This window comes from Cyprinodon tularosa, unplaced genomic scaffold, assembly GCF_016077235.1.
Source record: "Cyprinodon tularosa strain WSP-4 unplaced genomic scaffold, ASM1607723v1 ctg30, whole genome shotgun sequence".
NCBI classification, from domain to species: Eukaryota; Metazoa; Chordata; class Actinopteri; order Cyprinodontiformes; family Cyprinodontidae; genus Cyprinodon; species Cyprinodon tularosa.
In genome coordinates this window covers 2,808,140-2,830,850 of record NW_024039008.1, presented here as the reverse complement: position 1 = coordinate 2,830,850, position 22,711 = coordinate 2,808,140, and the positions used below count along the sequence as shown (strand labels likewise).

The following is a 22,711-nucleotide window of genomic DNA, read 5'->3' as shown; positions in this document are numbered from 1 at the left end:
AGCAGGTGGTTTTAGTAAAATGAGAACAGGAAGCTGCGCTGCTGAGAAGAGAAGCCACACTTGTCAGCTGGGTTCCTTTTCCTGAAATATTAGATTGAATCAATTTCTTGAAAGAACAAACCTCACTTTCACTTAACAGCAACTTCTGCCGTATAATAATTGAATAACAGAGAACCGAGAAAGCATCATAATATAAGTACATGAACAGAATGTGTTTGTGTTTCTGCAAATGATTATAATTCAGTTATTATTGTTCTTTTGTTGTTTATGGAGATGCAAAAGAGAAACTTATTCTTCAACAAGCATTTTTGAATATTGTCACTTATGGCCAATTTTAAAATGTCCATAATTAGAAAATTACAGTAAAACAACAGAACACCCTTTTCATCACAGTAATTTAAACTTATTTGTCAGTTCTGAATCTTTAAAAAGACATTTTTGTTGTAAATGTTGTCAGATTCTCTATGGTTTAGATTCTATAGCTTGATTAAAAGGCTGAACTAATTGAAAGATGCAGGGAAGGGATGCAGGAAGTTCAATTTAAAAAAGAAATCAAATTATTTTCAGACAATGTCCTGTATACCTTATTGAAGTTGTTTTATATGTCAAATAAAATATCATTTTTGGGTTGGAGGGTTAGGTTAAGAAAAATGTTTTACAATTGTAAGATAAAAAACTGACAAAGATGAAAGACTAACGACAGTTTTAGTCGACTTTTTTTGAGGCTTGTCAAAAATCAGGAAATCAGAAAGGACTTCCTGTCAACACCCAGACACGCTGACAGTGACACAAACAGAGAAGGAAACGCAGAAGTTGAAAAAACGAAGAGTTCAAACTTACAGGAACAGACTGGTGAATTGGTGAAATAAGGACACACAAATGTAAAAGGTAACAGCTCAACCTGTGGCTTTAGGTTTTTATTTATTTAAAGAGTTAAACGTGGAAGCAAGAGGTAGATAATGGAGATGATGTACGAGGAAAGGTCAGACATCAGTTTGCAACTGACAGCATTGACATGTGTGTCTCTTTTGTTCTGCTACAGCTACATGTATCTGCAGTGAATGCTTACTTTTTGATTTTTGAAACTTCATATTGACTCAGTGTACCTTATACTCGTATTTTGATGCTTTTCAGTGTAAATTCAGTAAAATATGTTTTCTGAGTAAAGTCTTTTAAAACCCAGTTGTTAAATAATGTGACATAAGCCTGCAAAGGGATTTCTGTATTTGGATTTCTGTAAAACCATATTGTTCCTAATTTAGCAGAGTTTGAGAATTAGTTTCACAGAAACCTGGTGGGAAGTTCCAGTTATTATATTTTAAATGTTGTCAAGTGTATGATGGATAACCATCTTTAAGTCAGACTTAAACAGTTACTGGGATTCTGAAAGACTTTTCTGGTTCCAATGATAATATCCAGTGAGACAGAGAGGGCTCTGGGTTCTAATCCATACAAAGCAAACAATTATGTAAAATATATGTGACAACTGTGAGGTGACCACTCATCTTCAGAAACAGGCCAAGCCACAGGAAGCACAAAAGACTGTTATCAGATACTGAGAAGGCAGATGTTATTTTAAGCAAGTGTCACTAATGTTTTCCTCTTAGGACCAGGAGTTTTAGTAAGCAGCTTTCCCCACTTGTCTCATGTCCTTTTTGAGTAAAAACCGAATTAAAAAAACTAGAAGAATTGTCTTTCCTTTGATATCACCTCGAGCATGCTGCAGCTGAAGAAGATGGACAAAGTACTAAATATTTGCTGAAAAGTGGAAATTTACAGAGCAATGCCATAGTTAAAGTACCATGATGAGTTGAAGGATTTAATGACATAACTAACAAATGTACAAAAAATGGATGAGGGGTACAAAACTGTACATTGAGACAATAAGCAAACAAAAGGACTAAGTGAAAACTACAAACAAACAGTGCTTAAATAGAAGGCTATAGGCTGAATGAGGAAACACAGGTTAATGAGGTCTGCTATTTAACTGGTGGCTTTGGCTGGGGGCAATGATTAAAAGAAAAACCAAGGATAAAACTAACAGAACCTATCCACTGATTCAGGATAAATGAATGAGAAAACAATGATAACTAAATGACAAGACAAAGCAATAGATAGGAATATAAGCTAAAAGACACCAGGCAATAGTGAGGATAAGGAAAAGACTTGATATAGCAAACCCAGAGTACCAAAAATAACAGCAACAACTACAGAAAATAATAAACAAGAAGGAAAGTGCTGAAAGACAGAGACACACAATGGAAATTTTAACATAACACCTACAGATTACAGCAGACAAACCTTTCAGAGAAAATTGACTAAAATATAATGGAGTTAGAAGCTTGATATTATTAGTTAGTTTACTCAACATTTTTGACTAATCTCAGTTGAGATGAGACATCAAGAACAAACCAGGCAATGGCAATGGCAACCTGATTATGGAGTTTGTCAACACCATATAGTCACAGTCTATTATAAGCTACAACAGAGAGATTTGCACTTTTGCAATGTTTAATGAGTTTTTTTCCCCCACAATCTTTATTAAAAAAAAGATCCATAATGTATTTTGAATAATAATATTTTTACAAACTTGAGGAGGCTCTTTAACTTAAATAAAAAAAAACAGTCAAATATGGCTTTGGAATCCTCAGTTGAAGCTTAAAAAATAGTACCATGCAAATGAATCTCTTATTCGTTATAACAACTCTCTAAACATTAACAATGCTCATAATAATAACTGAACTTTATTGATCTCACATTGGAGAAATTTAACTCTGCATTTCACCCATGCCCTTGGGGAGCAGTGGGCTGCAATCATGGGGTGCCCATAGAGCAATGTGGTGTTAAGCTTCTTGCTCAGGGACCCAGAGTGCAGGCTGTGGGTATCGAACAAGGTACTTACAACCTTCTCAGAGCAAAAGTGCACTGCTCTAACCACTAGGCCAACACTCCTCCCTAAATGATGACACAAATTGTAACAACAACTTGATTTTTAGATTTTTTTGAGTTAATGGGATTTTTTTACTAAAAGGGGAGGCATTGACTTCCTTGATTAATTCTTCATCATAAGTGCAGACAGCGTGGGAGTGCAGCTCAATGTTACATAAACAAGTATTAATTAATGTTTTGATACGTAATACAAAAACCAACAGTCTTTACCAGAATAAATGCAGACTTTTCTCTTGTCTATAGCCCAAACTAAAATGTACTTATTAGCCGTACAAAAATATTTAGAAAGAAAATAAAGAAGGACCGGGATTTTGAATTTGATTTCATGAGTGCAATATTAGTTTAAGATCACTGTTTTTGTTTGGTTTTAATCCAAATTCTGAATGTGACCTGTTAATCATTAAGGTTTAAAAAGGCTCCTTAAGTCAAAGTATGCATCAGTGTTGTGTTTTTTGTATTTTTTCTTTCTTATAATCCTCTTTGTTTTGTGTCATTAGACATTTTAAAGCCAAAATGAAGACTGCACGAAAGGTTTTTAATTAACTTAAATTCTTAAATCAGTGAAAATATCAGTAAATGCATTTCAAAAGACTGAAGCAATGTTTATTGGAAGCAAGGTCTGGTTTGAAAGTTTAGCACACTCTTATATGATATTAAGTATCATCTTAATATCATATCATCTAGTTCCTTATGCAGAGCTCCAATCTTGGCAAAATAGCTGATCATTAATGTTGTAATCAAGCATCCACCTTGTGTTTAACGTATATGTAGTTTATATTCATTTTTAGATCTGTATAACAAATTGTATTAATTTATATGCAGAATTAGAGATTTATTGTCTATAGAGCAGCAATATGAGAGAAAAGAAAACATTTGAAGTAATATTTTTTTCCTAATCCACAAAAGAATTATGATTTTTTGAGACTTTTTGTTTGACTTTCAAATTCACTACTACTTTTGTGTTTTTGTTATAATATCTATGATTAGTTTAGTACAAAGAACAATGCTACAAACAGATTTTTTTTGTAGAAGACATTGTAGTGTCAATGACCGACCATCTTGTCATGAAATCATATTTTTTTCCCCCTGTTTCTCTTAGGTTCTCTGATGTTTACTCATAGAGGGACCAAAATGTTTTAATGGGATTACATTTAAGCAAATATTTTACAAATGCTTCTGATTTTATTCCCAGACATGCCTGTGAATTCTAGAGAGGAAGAATCGACCCCCCTGGTGATCAGAGACCGGGGGGGAAGTCAGAGGTCCAGCTCCAGCATGGCAACCGGCTTACAAGTGCATGTCTACTTTTTTCCTGGCACAAAGGATGCAACAGTATTCCAAATTTCACCTGGACAGATATCTGCAGAAAATGTTTGCATCCAAGCAGGAAAGAAATGTGGTAAGCATTCATTGAGGAAGCTTCTGGTGGGTTTTAAGTACTGGTTTACCAAATAAAATTATTAAATTATGTTTTTTTTTTTGTTTTTTTTAGGAATCCTCCCAGTGTACCTGAGCCTTTTTGGTCTGGCATCTTCAGATCTGTCATTTTGGTATCCACCATCACACATGTTTGACTCAGATGAAAACTTACTTATTCACTTTAGAGTCAGGTAAGACTACCATTTTAAAAAAAACCCATTTAAAACAGAGTCTTTATAATCTGTTGTCTTCCGTTGCCTGGGAGAGGATTCTGCAGTTTTGGATTAATGATTCAACATCCTTCCTCAGATCATTGCACAATGTCATATAGGGATTTATACCTAATAAATATATCACATGTCTGCTTATTTTCTCTATGGACTCCTTCAATTTAATCTGAGACCCCTAACTGAAGGGTATAGGTCCTTAGTTAACTGTAAAATACATGCATTAGAACTCCTGAGTGTTATATACAGTATACTGTACATTAAGAAATGTCATAAAAATCGGATACTTATTGTGTAGCTTACATAAATTTTTATGGCTTGTGGTGATGAGTGACAAGTCTTAAAGTTTAATGAAACTGATTTGTTTATGAATTCAGGTTTGTCTTTGGAAACTGGTTTGGCCAAGGATCAAGAACCTCATATCGCTACAGTCTGACAAGAGATAGAATTAGTCCAGTCCTTGACTACAATGTCATAGATTACCTTTTTGCTCAGGTAAAATACATTAAAATCTTCCTCACTTGCATTAAAGGCACTAAATCAATGTAATATTTCAATGCTTTATGTCAAAAAGTTTATGGTGCAACACTGCTAAGGAAGATAAATTGTCAAAGAAAAAAAGTTCAAATGAAGGCTCTTCAGTTTCATTACAAAAATGTATAGGTATTGTTTAAATTAAGATTGTTTACCTGGTTTTGATTGCCAATTACTGTACACAATAATAATTATATTGCAAAAGTTAGAGTTTGACATTCAAGATTTCACATTTCCTCAATTCAAATCAGAAGAATTGATTGATTGTCTTAATTGATCTCACAGTGGAGAATTTTACTTTTATTTTTTTATTGATAGAAGACCACTGCAGAATGACTTAAGAAGAACATTCCGCAACTCAAAAAATAATCAATCACTGACATTGATGGAAGTATTGAATGTATGTTATCTCCGAGCAGAATCTGTTTTGTAGGAAAAATTGTTTTTGTTGTTGTACAAAAATAGAAAAATGCAACAAAAAAAAAAGACTGAATATTTTGGTCAGTTATATGGCTTCTTTTGGTGTAGTTGCGAAGTGACTTCATTACAAGTGAAGCAGGAATTGTTCCACCATTGAGTGCTCAGGAGGAATGCCTTGGCCTTGCTGTGTTGGACTTATGGAGAATGGCTAAAGAGCGACGGCAGACTATCAGGGAGCTCTGCAAGTCTGTCAGGTATTTACTGTTAAAAACTTTACTTGATGTTCTAAGATTAATCATGCATGGAGAAATATGGGTAGCACATCTTCATTTTATACTTGATGTAATTGATTTTGTTTTAAATACCACGTATGTGGAACTAGCAAATGAGCAGGTTTAAATTTGAGCATTGCATTTACAATATTTAAAGTACTACTTTGCAAAATGTCTTGCAGTATCATAATATGTTTGTGATTTTTTTTTTCTTTAACGTTGATTGCCGTTTCTCAGCTATAAATCGTGCCTCCCCAAGTCACATCGGCACGACATCCAGAAACGAAATCGCCTGGACCGCTTTCGAATCCGAAACACCCTGAAGCGTTTCTTGAAGAAGCTTGGCAAATGCTCTGTTGATGAGTACAGCTTGAAACTCAAATACCTGATTGAACTTGCTGGCATTGAGCCCTCTCTAGGGAGTGAGACCTTCCGTGTCAATCGTTCTTCCTCTGACACAACTTTCACCCTTCTACGAGTCTGTGGCGAGACGGGAATCCAAACTGGCCATTCTGATGGTGCCCTGGTGAGTGCAAATTGTAATATTTGTTAACATTCAAGGTTACACAGTTGGGTTTAATAATTACTTATCTGCATGATAAAGTTTTTTAATTCCATAGTTTGTTGGTCTCTTGTTGGTCTCTACAGTTGTTTCAACGTTTTTGCATTTCACTATGAATGCCAAAACAAAGGGAGCTAATATTCAAAAAGTCATGCTACAAAACATTGCCCACAGTATAGTCATCTTACCACAGACACTTTATTAGTGATAAACATAAAGATCCATGCATTTGAATTAACCAATAATCATTCCTTTAGTGAAGTTTGTGATGATCTGAACAGAATTGCCAATTGTTGTTACCAGTATATTCATTGATCTTGACTTCCAATGGCTTAGTTATACATATATATATATATATATATATGAAAGACAGGCTAATCCTGTGTAAAGGCCCTTCAGTGAGTCATAGAGTTCATTCGAAATTTGCATTAGTTACGTCTGAAGTGAAGTTGGAAGAACCCTCACTGAAGAGCTGTGGGTGTATTTTGACATTGCTCCTACAAGCATTTACTGGAGCTCAAACAAGATCAGATAAAAAATTTGTAACTTAGCAGTCAGCTACCACTTTTTTTTTTTAGTTGCTAGTATACATGTGCAGTCAATTGGGGGTTGGGTTTTCCTGTTATCTACGCAATAGGCAGTCTATTTTACCTGCTTTGATCAGTATTTTTTACTTTGTTTTATTTCGCAGGAGAATTTCAATGATTTCCTGCAATTTGATTGGCTGAAAGGGGAAGAAAGACCAGCTCACCCAGAGCTCCATTTATTTGAAAAGAAACACTGTTGAAAGCATAATAGGCCGCTTCTTTTATTGGGGAAACTAGTCTATGCATGCTAATTCTGAATAATTTGTAAAGGGGTCTGGTGGCCTAAGCAAAGTAAAAGCTAAATCTCGATAATTTGATTACTAGCTACTTTTGTTTTTTGGACACTTTAATAACCTGTCCTTGAACATTATTTGGGCCTGCTTCCTTATAGGGCTTAATTCTATCAGATTTCAGGCATTGATATCTCATTCCCAGATTGCAGCCCCCATGGTGCAGAGATTAATTTCTTTGATTGTAATTCGGAGGATCTGGATTTGAATGCTGGTTGCGTCAAGAGGTGCAGGAAAAAAGTATAAAATATGTAACACTTTCTGTCCACATGTTCCCCTAATTTTCGTCCATGTCCTTTAGCTAAGGTCCACAAACAGTGCTTTTAAAAATGCTGGATTCTTCTATCATCTCTAGATAACCTGGTTTTTGCAGTTGTTTATTTTTTCGAGATGGCATGCTTCTATTCCAGTGATCATATGTAGTTTGTGGCTATTTGTCGGAAAATGACTCATTTTCTTTAGAATCAGTCCTTTTGCAGTAATTTCAGTTCTCTTTTAGGAATGGCAGACCTTCTGTGATTTCCATGAAATTGTAGATATCAGTATTAAGAGGATTCTAAATGAAATGGTCCCACAAGACAGCAGGATGGTCACAATAACTCGGAAAGATGAGAGATGCTTGGTAAGTACTTTTGTAAGATATAGAAATTAAATTTAAATGGATTTAAATTTTTTTTTTGCACCCTTTTTTCGCTAATTTCCCACAATAGGAAGCCAGCTTCCAGAGCCGCAGCGAGGCCCTTTCCTTTATGTCTCTGATTGATGGATATTTCAGGCTAATCACAGATTCAAGCCACTTCTTCTGTCAAGACATTTCTCCACCAAGTCTCCTTGAAGGACTCAAAAACCATTGTCATGGCCCCATCACGTGAGTCCTATTTTTGTCAGGTGCTCAGTGTGGACAGTATTCCAGTAAACCTGTTTAAGGTATCTTGGTCCTATCTTGTGGCATCAGATCGGACTTTGCAGTCAACAAGCTGAAGAAGTCAGGATGTAAAGGCGGGTACCTTCCTTATTCGGCAGAGTCCCAAGAACTACGAGAACTTCTTTCTTACCGTCTGTGTTCAGGTAAAGACAGTGGTAGTTCACGTGTTATATTCTTATCAAATTGCAAACTGTCTCCAGCTCTTTTGTGAATTTTATTGACCTAATGACAAAACTCAGACCCTTTGGTGCTTTCTGGATAATGAGCCTGTTAAAAGAGTCTGTAAAAGACCTATAAGTAGAGTCACAATTAGTCATTATATACTGTTGATGTCCCTGTTTTTGAGTTATTACCTTTCATCTAAAACTAGTCTAAATTGTAAATAAAGTCTATTGCTTTTGTTTCCCGCAGACTCCACTTGGACTTGATTACAAAGACTGTCTCATTATTAAAAGTGAGAGCTACAGTCTTCCTGGTGTGCCAAAATCATTTTCCAGCTTGAGAGAACTCACCAACTATTATCAACACAACAAGTTGCTGTTGGCTGAAATACCTGTCAAGCTAACTCACTGCTGTCCACCTCGACCCAAAGGTATGTCTCCCAGGCAAAAACGTTGTTAGTTCAGAAACACTTTGGGAAGGTTGAGGAACCAAACAGGGAGCTAAAAAACTAGCTTGAAAGTTGTGCTTCATCTAACAGGTACATAGAGAACTCTGTAGCATATGACTATTGGTACAGCGGACAAAGACTTAAATTCAAAAATGTTTTTTTTTTTTAAATAAAAGATTGTTCTGTAATGATAATTGGACTTCATCAAACAATCACAGCCAATCCTATCATGTGTAATAACATTAGCCATTTCTTTTCATTTGTAATAATAATTCACATTATATCTCAGTATTTAACAGAACTGTATTTTAAACTGTTTAACTTGAGTCAGACTTTTACAGTAACCGAGTAACTTAGAGAGGTTTCTTGTTCACCTCACATCTTACTTTTAGGTTCTCTCTCACAACTTTATGTGTAATAAAACTAAGGGTTTTCTGGTGACCACAATGAAACATAATCTCTGTTTGGAAGACTCATTTGCATCAAAGCTTTAACTTTCCAACTGATGACTTGAGAAGTTGCCTCAATATTTCAACAAAATTTTATTTCTTCTTGATACCATCTGTTTTGTGAAAGAGTCTGATCTGTGGCCAAATATTCCCATAGCATGATACTGCCAACACCATACTTCGGAGCTGGGTTGGTGTTCTCAGGCTTTAAGATCTCCCCTGTTTTCCTTTAAATGTAACAAAGGCGATTATGACAAAATACTTGGATTCATCCAACTAGGACAGAGGTCACAGATTAGCAGACCGCGGTTTGGATCGGGACCCCCTTTGCCACTATTCAAACCAAGTCCTCTTGCTTGCAAGGTAACTTGTCCCTGATTGCAATTGCAAATTGTGGTGAAGATCTTCCTAAAAAATTCTTTTAACTTCTTCTGATGTCCCAAAAGAAAGTGGTATGCTGCCTGAAAGCATGAATATGCATATGTTGCCTGAAATTACACATGCTTTCAATTTACATAAAATGGGAATGAACTTATCAGAACCTAAGATAAGGGAAGCTAAGTGTATCTGGGGTTTTCCAAACTGAGGCTTAGTAGTTGTAAAGTGAACTTCACTTCTAGAATTTGAACAAGAAAAATAAAATATCTCTAAAAAATCCCTCCCTGTCATTATTAGAACACATAGAGATCATTTAGACTATCCATATTTGCTTAAAACAGGAAAGGTTTTACGTGATAATAGTGTATGCAAATATACATTTTTCAACGAGAAGTAAATATATGTGTTTCTGTCACTGCAGAGCTAACAAACCTCATAATCGTACGAAACAGCAGTTTGTTTGAAGCTCTAGGGTCTCCGTCACCTGAGAGAAACAAGTTCAGCCACATTCAGATCCACATGATCAAATTTGATGACCTGAAATGGGTACGTATTTAAGATGACACCAACATTAACATGCAATCTCTTGGTTTTATCTTTATGTCATCAGATTTATTTATTTATTTAAGTCTATTACAACTATAAATGTACTTTAAAAAGAACAGTTCACATGAGATTTTCATTCCTGTCAGGGTGAGAGCCTTGGACAGGGTTCCTTCACTCGAATTTTTAAAGGCTACAAAACTGACACCCGTGAGGGAGAAAAGCACATGACTGACGTTATACTGAAGGAGCTCGATTCTGCTTACAAGAGCTGCTGGGAGGTGGGTTTTTTTTGGAGGATGAGTGTTTAAATATAAACCTTCATAAAGTTAAGGTTTAATGGATCATTTATGTATCTTTTTACTATACTTTTTTCTCAGTCACTCTTTGAAGCTGCCAGTTTAATGAGCCAGGTTTCTCACAAACACCTCCTCCATGTATATGGTGTCAGTGTTCATGGATCGCAAAGTAAGTTAATGACAGGTGGCAAGATTGTCTCTAGATTTGAGTAACGATTTTGAATGCCTTGCACACATTTTCCAGGTTTTAACTCACATAATTAGCAATAAATAAAATAAAATATAATTTTAGTACATCACAGTTATTGCAATAATCAGTAACATCAATTAATACATTAAGCTTCACTTCTAGTGTGAAGTTACTCTGGCTGAAGCTTAGTCCTTGTTCACGTGAGTGTTTGAGAATCTGTATTTGAAGTCCAGCTGTAGAAACAGATCTTGCTGTGCTGTTACAGACATCATGGTCCAGGAGTTTGTCAAGTACGGAGCCCTTGACCTTTACTTGAAAAGAGGGACATCTGTCTCAGTGAGCTGGAAACTCAGCATAGCCAAACAGCTTGCATGTGCACTCAACTTTCTGGTAAGAAAGACATTTTACAAAGAGGAAATCTGTCTGAAGAAATAAATGTTTTTCTTACTATAGATGAAAGCTCTAAATGCTTTAGAGATAGGCAGAATTTTGATTGGTCTAAAAGATACCTGGGTGCTTTACAGGAAGAACAAAACATTGTCCATGGAAACATTTGTGCCAAAAACCTGCTGCTGGCAAGAGAAGGTGACCCTTCATTGGGCAACTCTCCCTTCATCAAGCTGAGTGACCCTGGTATCAGTGTGGTGATGATGGGCACCGATGGTAAAAAAAAAAAAAAAAAGGGAAAAAAGAATATATATAAATATTATATATAACAAATGTATAAACAGTGTCTAGTATGATACATTTTCTTTTTCAGTTATTCTGGACAGGATTCCCTGGGTGGCCCCTGAGGTGCTTAACACCCCAGACAACCTTACGCTGGAGTGTGATAAGTGGAGCTTTGGTGCCACTGTGTGGGAAATCTTCAACGATGGAAGCTCCCCTTTAAGAGGCTGGAACTTAGATCAGGTACAGACATTTATGTAGCAGAGACTGTAAACGCTTTTAAGACTCTGTGGGACCATTACTTAATGTTCACTGATAATTGGTCCTTTTAAGGTTTCAACTTATTTCTCCTTCATTTAATTTATTTATTTTTGTTTATGGAAATCAACCTGCTTTATTTGAAAATTCTATAAATTGTACTTAATTGGTGGATTTATATCTCGGCTCAAAAATCAAGAGACCCAGTACTCAGCACGTGTTTAATTTTTCGCTGAAAAAGGACACATACAGGAAGGTTTACTGTGTAAAAGAAATGATGTGCTTTATCTCAAATGAGGTCTAGTATTACGTGATAACAAAGCTGTTATATAACCACAGACATTTTTGGGGGGTTTTGCATAACATTAATAATAGCTTAAATTATCTATTTTTACATAACTTTATACATTTTATTGCTTTGTAAAAATTACAGCTAGGATAAAAGACAAAATGGATCTTTATATTCAGACACACAGATCAGTTGTATTTAGTGCCTTGCCCGGAGCACTTCTCCATATTCACCAAGACGCTGTAATCAAACCAAAAGCGTTCAGATTGTCAAGCAGCCCTAAAGACATATTTTGTGTTTTTACTATAGAAGAGGAGTTTTTATGAGAACATGCAGCAGCTGCCCCCTTCCCAGTGGACAGAGTTAGCAGAGCTGATCAGTCAGTGCATGGAATATGATGCCGCCTTTAGACCCTCATGTCGCAGTATCATCCGTCAGCTCAACAGCCTCATCACCTCAGGTACTAAAGCTGTTTTCAAATGATTATCTGACCTATGAGGGACAAGTGTTTTTTCTTAGATGTTCTAATCATCAGTTTTTTAAAATATCCTAGAGTAGATACCAATATTTTGTTGTTTAAAATGTCCTTATGATAAATGTGACTGATTCTATCTTTGAGTCCTTAATATTTGCAGAAAATTGTATTTCTAATGCATCTCATGGCCCTGATTTGTGTGTTTTTATAATTTGTGATAGATTACGTGATTCTTCACCCTACTGAACCGGTAACACAAAGCCCCATGTCCATCGCTCTCAGCACTTCTCAACATGATCAGTTTGAGGAGAGATACTTATGCTACATCTCCCATCTGGGAAAAGTAAGCTTAAAACCACAAATTATTGAAAGCATTGTTTAAATTGCAAAAGCTAACATTCATTGTTTGGTAATATTTGAGTTTGGCAGATTTCCAAATAGTCTGGTTATGTTTGCAGGGAAATTTTGGGTGCGTGGAGCTTTGTCGTTACGATCCTTTGGGTGATAATACTGGTGAGCTTGTGGCTGTGAAGAAGCTGCAGCCAAACAAAGTTTCAAATCTGGAGGATTTCCACAAGGAGGTTAAAACTCTCAGTGTTTTGCATTGTGACTACATCGTCAAGTACAGGGGAGTCTGCTACAGTGCAGGTAAAAGTTACATGCACACATATAGACTGGAACATAGCAAAACAGGACTTAAAATAATTTTCATTATTAAGAATATAAAGTCTAAAATCAATTATCATATCCTAGAGTATTCATTTTAATATTCATACCTTTAAACGCTATAATATTTATGCATATATTTTATTCTGTGTGAATCATTCTCACTGCTGGTTGACTTAACTGCTCCTTCACAGGTCGCCTCAGTATGAGCTTAGTGATGGAGTACCTTCCCTATGGCAGCCTCAATGGCTATGTTTGGACTAACCGCCATAACATCACCCCCAGGAGGATGCTGCTGTTTGCCTCTCAGATCTGTAAGGTGAGGCTCACATCCAGTTTTTGCAAATACATAAAACTAAATGAGGTATGGTTTTACCTGCAAACATATACATTTTAAAACTTTACTATCATAACGTCATCATCATAGTGGCTGAAATATTGTATCTATACAAAGTGCCAGTTCTACATCATTTAAAATATATTGATAATAGAACTGAGAAAACAAAAATGCTGCAGATCTCTGAACCCTGTATGGCCTTTTGAAAGGCATGTTTGACTAGCAGTGAAACCAGTCTTGTGTAATATTAAAAGTCTTTGAGATAAAATGCACTGTCCAGCTTAAAGCACTGTCTAGCCTTAGTAATTGCATTTTTGACAAGTCTTTACAAATACTTAAGTATTTAGAAGAAAAAGTATTTTTACCTGTTTTACCTTTTACAGGGGATGGAGTACCTGCAGACTCAACGTTATGTCCACAGAGACCTTGCAGCCAGAAATATTCTTGTTGCCAACGATTCGCTGGTGAAAATCGCAGATTTTGGTCTGACCAAAGTTCTTCCCTTTGACAAGGAGTATTACCGCCTCTCACAGCCTGGACAGAGCCCCCTCTTCTGGTAAACTCCTCCCTGCTCAAATGTTAATGAAGGAACAAAGCAAAACATCTTTCTTTAAACGTCACCATAAGAAACAACATCCTTCTATATGACTAGAAAAACAGTTTTTTCTCTGTCTGTGTCGCTAGCTGCTTTGTTTCATAGCTTTTAACATACAATTAGTTTCCAAAGTTAAAATTTTTCTTAAACCTGCTTCTTTTCATGGAGATGTTTGCGCCTGGGTATCACTAGTGTTATTTTCTTAGGGAATAAGTTGAGCTGAAAAGGTTAATATGTGGTAAGTATTTAGAGCTGTTACTACATTGAGCACAATGATAGAGGATCAGCACCAATGCATAGACCTGGGTCAATGCATGGATTCAATGCAAAAGCATGACAAGCCGATAAAAGACAGTTGAGCTCTCATTTACTCTAAAGCTACAGACTGCAAAAATGCCACATGTTTCTTATGCAATATATTGTTTAGGTCATAAAAAGATAACAGATAAATCAGATATTGACAAAAATTATTATTTCTCCTCTGGAAAAACAGCTAAAGATCTTCTGCTTCTTGTTAGTTATCAGTGCTGACTACTATGTCTTCTATTGTCTCTTTATTTCAGGCTTCACTTCGATTTACATTAAATTAAACCTCCTTGTTTCCAGGTTAGCTCCAGAGTGCCTTAATGAGAATAAATTCTCCAACAAATCAGATGTTTGGAGTTTTGGGATTGTTCTTCATGAGCTCTTCTCCTACTGTGACAATAGCTTTAATCCCAAAAGGGTAAGAGGAAAGGACCTTATTGCTTTCAGAGATTGACAGCATCTAAGGTTATATTAAATTAAAATAATAATTGTTCTGTGCAGCTTTGTCTGCAGGAGATTGGGCAAAACGTTCAGGGTACATCTATTTCAATGCATCTGGCAAACATGCTGGCGAATAACTGGAGGTTACCAGCTCCTCCAAACTGCCCTCCCAAGGTAAGTTACACTCGATAATGAGCATTGCAGCTGTACGGATATCATTTGTTACATCTCATATTTTTCCTTTAATAATTCCAGGTGTACAGTTTGATGAAAGAGTGTTGGACCTATGACTTTGATCAGCGGCCGACTTTCTCCCACTTGTCAAAAAAGGTTGAAAACATGATCCAGGATGACAGATAAAATGTTAAAGGCTGAGAAAGACTATAAAGATGTAGTTTAACAGCAGCAGTATTAAATGACACGTTGTATTTATTCCCTCAAGTTTATGTCACAGTCAAAGCAGCATTTCAGCGTTTTATTTTACTTATATACAGAAACTAGAGATTTTACAGGAAGTTGTTAAGGTTAAAGGTATAGTGGAGGATGTTGTTTTTCCGGGTGGATCATCAAAATAAGTGGTCCTCCTAATTGTCGATCATTCTGGTGATATGGTTACGTAAGGCCCTCCTACATGCTCGTCCCCATTTTCACTTAATGGTGGTGAGTCTGACATACTGGAAAAATTACAAATCTTTTGGAAAGTAAGCTTCAATGAGCGATGCAAACATAAACTTTTAAACAGATCGTGCACGAGGAGAAATGGGCTCATGCATGCTCTCGCACACCTTACAGGGTGCATGTGCTGTTGTTTTAAAGTGGAGAGGGTGGGTCTTTTAAAAAATTCATGAAAACCCTCTACTATACCTTTAAGGTATTGTCCATTAAATGCTACCTATCCAGTTATATTGATGAGAGAAACTTGTACAGGCAAAGTTACTGAAGTCAGACCCTCTGAGCAGCTGATCTAACACAGAACATAACAAAAAATATTGCTCAGATATGCTTTATTTTTTTTTTACAAAAACAGTTTTATTGATACTATTTTTAACCTCAGCAGATATTTTTCTGATTGTTTATAGCTTTAGACAAGTACTGGCATCAATGATTTTTTTTATTGTTAATTATTTGACCTGGAGCATGTATCTGATGTGTTACTGAGAGGGATCCTGACAGTTATAGAGAATGTTTACCTTAGAATCGGTCAAATTTCTCTCTAGACATGCAAATCAATAAATTAATCCAGTTATAGCTCTTTGCCTTCTTTCAAATCTCTGACAGAATCACATAGAAAAGGAAGTGCCATTAGTTCTATAAGCATAAATTCTTTGTAAATTTCTCAATAAAAAAAAAGCTGGAATGTATACAATTTTCATGGAGTACATTTAGTTATTAAATGATCAAATGTGTTTCATGAAATAAATTACACTCTAAAAATGCAGGAGAGGTGAGCAAAACAAAAACAATTTTAATTAGATGGAATAAAAAATGCTATCAGATGGTTTTTAAAAGGAAAACATAAAATAATTCAGTGGATCAAAAAAATGTAGCAGCAACGCTAACTTTAGCTGATGCTGTCACCTTTGATCCAAAGCACAATTATAGTGAAATATGCCTCCATTTCGATGTTATACGATCTTTATTGTGTTAAGGGATGCAACAGTATAAAGAGCATGCTTGTTTTAATCCAAAATATTTGTAACTTTGTATTTTCTACAATAGAATATAGCTTGTAGCTTTAACTGCAGATATTTTGTCTGATCACATATATTTTAGTTTTTCAGATAAAGGGAATTGATGCATCTTTTTCTTTTTAGATGAAATATTATAAAATAGATGTCTGATGTCTTTCAGAGATTTGACCCCAGGTAATTTAGCTTTTAGGTTTGGTTTGAATTGTTTTTCTTTGTATAAATACTTTAGGTTTAAGACGTACTTTCATTTAAACTGCAACCTCATGCTTGATTGGTTTGACTAAGTAAATAAATCAGGTTGTCTCACTGATTTAAACAGACAAACAGCAGTTTAGTCTCTGTCAGTACAATATTTTTCCTTTAGTTGCACTTTGTACCTTTGAACGTGTGGATTTCCAGTGTGACTGAATTAAGTACAGTCAAACAAATTCAATCCATCATCAAACAAAAGTTTGACGTGATCCAAGAGGATGTCATGTTAGGTTACTGCTAAAAAACTTTTATACAATCTGTATGATTTGCCTGAATTATCTCTATAAACCACCTTAAGATAACATATTGTGAACTGGAGCTATATAAATGGAAGTGAATGGTATTTGATTAAAGGTAGGATTTCTCTAAAAAATGTTTTTTTCCTTTATTGCTCATTTATACCATAATCCAAAACATTTTGCCAGTTGCTGCAAGTAGAACACCATCATAACAGAAAGGGAAAAACACTTATATATATATATATATATATATATATATATATATATATATATATATATATTTAGTGTTTTACTTGAATGGATGAATTTAATGTGAATTTTAGTCCTGAAATAGGTTGATTTTTCAGCAATATTCTAACGTATACGAAATTATGGAATATCAGCAGGTAAAGCAGAAAAGTAAAATTTTCCAGGGTGGCTTAGATTCAAGGACACCATACCAGCTCTGTGTATTACTGTTAACCTCATTGTCCTCTGCTTGTTTCCTGATGTCATCTTAACTTCCTGCACTTAATTTACTGCAGTACTTTCAGAAAGTCTACAGTAAATGATCCATTGATCTTCTGTCCAGTCTCTGTTTCCACAGCCGCCATATTTTCCAGAGTTTCTAACAGCAATTGTAGACATCCGTTTTGTTTATTCTCCTTTCTTTCCTGCTCTCACCTGGTAACTCTTACACACCCTATGTTTGACTCTTGAGTGGAAAAAATGTAGCATCAAACTGAAAATGTCATAACTCATTCCTATACTCTAGCTTACCAGAAACAGATTTACAGATAAAATGTAGTTGTTTCATTTTCAAAAGTGATGTTTATTCTATTTTTACCAATCATCCACAAGATGCAGTTTTACAGTCAGTTTTGTCCTAAATGGTTTACAGTAAAAATAGTTGTTTCTATGCACATTTTTTGCTCTCTGCCATGATCAGTCAATTGTAGGTAATAGCTTTATCGCTTCATCTATTCTTAACTTTCTGGAATATGAAACAGGATTGTCTTGTTTATAGCTCACTTACCTTCGTCTCTGAAAATCTTCTCAGTGGTTAAAAAGGATTCATTTTTTAACATTGCTCTCTAATCAATAACCCTCTCAATTCTTTCCCTAATCCTCTTATACTTTAGACTGGAGTTATATCATAATCACCATTATACTCCACACTGGCTTTATGTAACCGTACACCACTTAATGTTTTCGACTCAAAGTCCAAATCAAAACTTTTTTAAAAGATAAGGAAAGTGTTCCTAAAGCATTTTTGGATCATTTTATCTGCTAATTATTCTGCCATCTAAAGGTCTTGCTAGGATTATTTTAATTATTATTTTGGTTTATTGTATAAATGGAGAATTATATATTTAACCAAAATTACTACAAATCTGAAGCACACATGATCACAAAGATTCCACAAAGATTGCCCTCTAATTTGCACTTTGATAGAAATGTTCCCAGTCTCTGTATCACTGCTTATTCTTTTCTTATGTGGCTGCTAGTCTTTCATTTAAACTTTTGTTCCAACTTTTTTTTTTATAAAAAAAAACATACTGGACTTTTTTTTAATGGACTCTGCATCCAGAGGCGTAGCCAGATTTGTTTTATAGGGGCAGTTAGGCAGGAACCATTGTGAACTGAGGGGTGATGGACAGCACATAGGTGCCAGAACCTCAAGGTCAATCTACACTGATCCAAAAGGACAATTAAAAAGCACAAACTTCATATTTTCCAAATAAAGACAAAGTATAAACTGCCTCAACGCATGAGTATCCCTTTAGTTTTATATGAAATATAGTCTTTAGACCACCTCAATGGGCGTGTATCCCTTTAGTCATGTACAAAAAATTTTATGTACAATTTAATTACTTAGTTTTTTGGTGTTTTTTGAAGCGTATGGCAATGTGCATGCATGCGTATTACCATGGGTATGCTGATCTGACAGAACACTGGTTTGAGCCACAGAAGAGGAGAATAACAAACTCCCTTGTGGTGCCTGGAGGCTTATGATAGATAAAAAAGTTTTGGGCCAAAGCAAGATTCCTTTTGTTAAAGTGCGTCTTGCAAAGGAAGACTGAAAAGTTTTGACTGTGTATCTCTAAAGTACTGTAGCTCAGGTCACCCGTTTGCATGTCTGCTCAGACAAGCATACAGGTGCTGGTCATAAAATTAGAATATCATGAAAAAGTAGATTGATTTCAGTAATTCCATTTAAAAAGTGAAACTTGTATATTATATTCATACATTACATACAAACTCATATATTTCAGATGTTTATTTTGTTTAATTTTGATGATTACAAATGACAACAAATGAAAATCTCAAATTCATCATATCAGAAAATTAGAATATTGTGAAAAGGTTCAAAATTGATGGCCCCTGGTGCCACACTCTAATCAGCTAATTAACTCAAACCACCTGCAAAAGCCTTTAAATGGTCTTTCAGTCTAGTTCTATAGGCTACACAATCATGGGGAAGACTGCTGACTTGACAGTTGTCCAAAAGACGACCATCGACACCTTGCACAAGGAGGGCAAGACAAAAAAGGTCATCGCTAAAGAGGCTGGCTGTTCACAGAGCTCAGTGTCCAAGCACATTAATAGAGAGGCGAAGGGAAGGAAAAGATGTGGTCGAAAAAAGTGTACAAGCAAGAGAGATAACCGCACCCTGGAGAGGATTGTGAAACAAAACCCATTCAAAAATGTGGGGGAGATTCACAAAGAGTGGACTGCAGCTGGAGTGAGTGCTTCAAGAACCACCACACACAGACGTATGAAAGACATGGGTTTCTGCTGTCGCATTCCATGTGTCAAGCCACTCTTGAACCACAGACAGCGTCAGAAGCGTCTTGCCTGGGCTAAAGAGAAACAGGACTGGACTGCTGGTGAGTGGTCCAAAGTCATGTTCTCTGATGAAAGTAAATTTTGCATTTCCTTTGGAAATCAAGGTCCCAGAGTCTGGAGGAAAAGAAGAGAGGCACTTCATCCACGTTGCTTGAAGTCCAGTGTAAAGTTTCCACAGTCAGTGACGGTTTGGGGTGCCATGTCATCTGCTGGTGTTGGTCCATTGTGTTTTCTGAGGTCCAGGGTCAACGCAGCCACATACCAGGAAGTTTTAGAGCACTTCATGCTTCCTGCAGCTGACCAACTTTTTGGAGATGCAGATTTCATTTTCCAACAGGACTTGGCACCTGCACACAGTGCCAAAGCTACCAGTACCTGGTTGAAGGACCATGGTATCCCTGTTCTTAATTGGCCAGCAAACTCTCCTGACCTTAACCCCATAGAAAATCTATGGGGTATTGTGAAGAAGAAGATGCAATACACCAGACCCAACAATTCAGAAGAGCTAAAAGCCACTATTAGAGCAACCTGGGCTATCATAACACCTGAGCAGTGCCACAGACTGATCGACTCCATGCCACGCCGCATTGCTGCAGTAATACAGGCCAAAGGAGGCCCAACTAAATACTGAGTGCTGTACATGCTCATACTTTTCATGTTCATACTTTTCAGTTGGCCAACATTTCTATAAATCCTTTGTTTTTATTGGTCTTCAGTAATATTCTAATTTTCTGATATGATGAATTTGAGATTTTCATTTGTTGTCATTTGTAATCATCAAAATTAAACAAAATAAACATCTGAAATATATGAGTTTGTATGTAATGTATGAATATAATATACAAGTTTCACTTTTTAAATGGAATTACTGAAATCAATCTATTTTTTCATGATATTCTAATTTTATGACCAGCACCTGTATGATGCATTTAGTGGAACTAGGAGAACGGTGGTGCGTACAAGGGGAATTCAGAAAAAACTTTCTGGCAAAACATCAGTAACCATATGGGTTACATACACATTATCCTGACATATACACTACTGTGTGAGAAGTATTTTCACACAAATTCAGAAAATTGAAATCTGTTTTTCGCAATTATTTTATGGACACAAATGTCTATAAATCAAGCATCCTTTTCCACAAAGGTCCTGGGGTCAAATCCTGGGATAGTTCTGTTTTTTCATGTTTTGCTTTATATGTGTAGGTTTCTATAAAACGTTTCATTTTCCAAATTAAACTTTATTTTCAGTTTGTCTCTTTGTTACGCAGCAATAGACCAGGTGACTCGTGTTTCCTAATGAAGTTTGCATGTTCTCCCTTTTATATGTAAAAGCGGTCATACTGTACTATAAATTTGGTATATTTGGACCTGTAAAAACAAGACAGGACAAGCAGTGTTGCGCATATAAATGTGTACCACAAGAAGAAGAATAACAGAATAAAAAATAAAAAACATACAGCCCTTTAAAACTGACTATAGTTGACCACTACCTAGTGATATGACAAGACCAAGTTCACAAAAACAAACAGAATAGCAAAATTCTGTGGTTCTGTTGAGATGAAAAAAAATGCTCTCCTTGACTCAACACTGCATATGCCAACTAGTCAGCTATACAAAAAAATAATAATATGAAAATGAAGTCAGGAAGCACAAAGATGCGTAAGAAGGGAACACTTTTCTTCTGAGGCTCCTACTTTACATGGTTTCTCCAACAGGAGGGGAAGAATCAGAAACTCGTGGGGCAGCATTTAAGGAAAACAGTCCGAGTTATTAATCATTAGCCAAGGAAAGATATATATATATGTTTTAAATCAGGCAATTTTTTTTCTGGATTTGAAAACTAAGCAGTCTACACGATCTCGCCTTTAGATGGGAATCTGAGCTTATAATACATCCCCTACTCACTGCAGCCAGAGGGCTGCTGTAAAAATGTAGGGAATTATTTACAACCACAGGAGATGTACATAACAAAACCACCTTAATGTCTGCGTCTGTAAACCATTGATCATTCTTTGGCAGATTTTTTGCATCATTTAGAATTCAACATGTGTTCTGAAACTTGACTTATCTGCAAACTACTGCTAAAGAAAAGTGAAGGGAACACTCAAATAACAGATCCTAGATCTGAATAAATGAAATATTGTTACTGAATACTTTGTTCTGTATAAAGGTGAATGTGCTGACAGCAAAATCCCACAAAAATCTTCAATGCAAACCAAATATATTGACCAACAGAGGCCTGGATTTGGAGTCACAAACAAAAATAAAGTTGAAAGTCAAACTAAATGGTGATCCAGCTTTGATGTAATGTCCTTAAAACAGGTCAAAATGAAGCTTAGTGTTGTGTGTGGCCTCCACTTGCCTGCATGACCTCATTACAATGCCTGAACATGCTCCTGATGAGGTGGCAGTTGGTTTGCTGAGGGTCCTCCTCCCAGATCTGGACTTAAGCATCTACTAACTCCTGGATAGTCTGTGGATGGATTGAGAGATGATGTACCAGATGTGCTCAATCATATTCAGGTCTGGGGAAGGGGAGCTTCAGTCCATAGCTTCAATGCCTTCACCTTGCAGGAACTGCTAACTCACTCCAGCCACATGAGTTCTAGCATTGTCTTGGATGGGCTGCATTACCTGAGCCACTTGTGTGGGTTGTAGAGTGAGTCTCATGCTACCAGTGTGATAGCACCACCAACATACAAAGGTGACCAAAACATCAGCCAGAAAAGATAGGTAATTAGAAGTGGTCTGTGGTCCCAACCTGCAGAACCACCCCTTTATTGAATGTGTCCTGATTGGTAATCATTTCCAACTGTTGTCTATTCCATTTGCAGACAAGCAGGTGAAAATGATTTTCAATCACTCCAAGAGTTGCCTTCAAAGTGGACAGTTTGATTTCACATAAGTTTGATTTAATTGAAGTTATATTGTGTTGTTTAGTTTTTGTTTCCTTTAGTTTTTTTGAGCAGTTTATAAAGGGTTAGCCTTACACACAGGGCAGCATCAAG

At 36.0% G+C, this 22,711-nt stretch overlaps 2 protein-coding genes across 2 annotated transcripts in view; one reads left to right on the top strand and one right to left on the bottom strand.

Moving 5' to 3' along the window:
- slc5a5 (solute carrier family 5 member 5) overlaps positions 1–13,911 on the bottom strand; it is a 37,247-nt gene extending 23,336 nt beyond the window's left edge. Inside the window, exon 1 of the mRNA XM_038291577.1 lies at positions 13,723–13,911. The gene's annotated coding sequence lies outside the window, so the exon portion shown is untranslated. The remainder of the gene's footprint in view (positions 1–13,722) is intronic.
- On the top strand, positions 4,144–15,287 carry jak3 (Janus kinase 3 (a protein tyrosine kinase, leukocyte)). Its single transcript, XM_038291575.1, is given in 24 exon segments — positions 4,144–4,348; positions 4,442–4,559; positions 4,973–5,090; positions 5,658–5,803; positions 6,059–6,347; positions 7,760–7,882; positions 7,971–8,128; positions 8,216–8,261; positions 8,263–8,328; positions 8,597–8,777; positions 10,044–10,168; positions 10,315–10,446; positions 10,546–10,633; positions 10,920–11,044; positions 11,179–11,317; positions 11,415–11,566; positions 12,180–12,330; positions 12,567–12,688; positions 12,804–12,993; positions 13,206–13,330; positions 13,732–13,904; positions 14,550–14,667; positions 14,751–14,864; positions 14,946–15,287. Coding segments are annotated over 24 exon segments (3,309 nt in total). The 3' UTR covers positions 15,051–15,287.
- Positions 15,288–22,711: the final 7,424 nt, after the last annotated feature.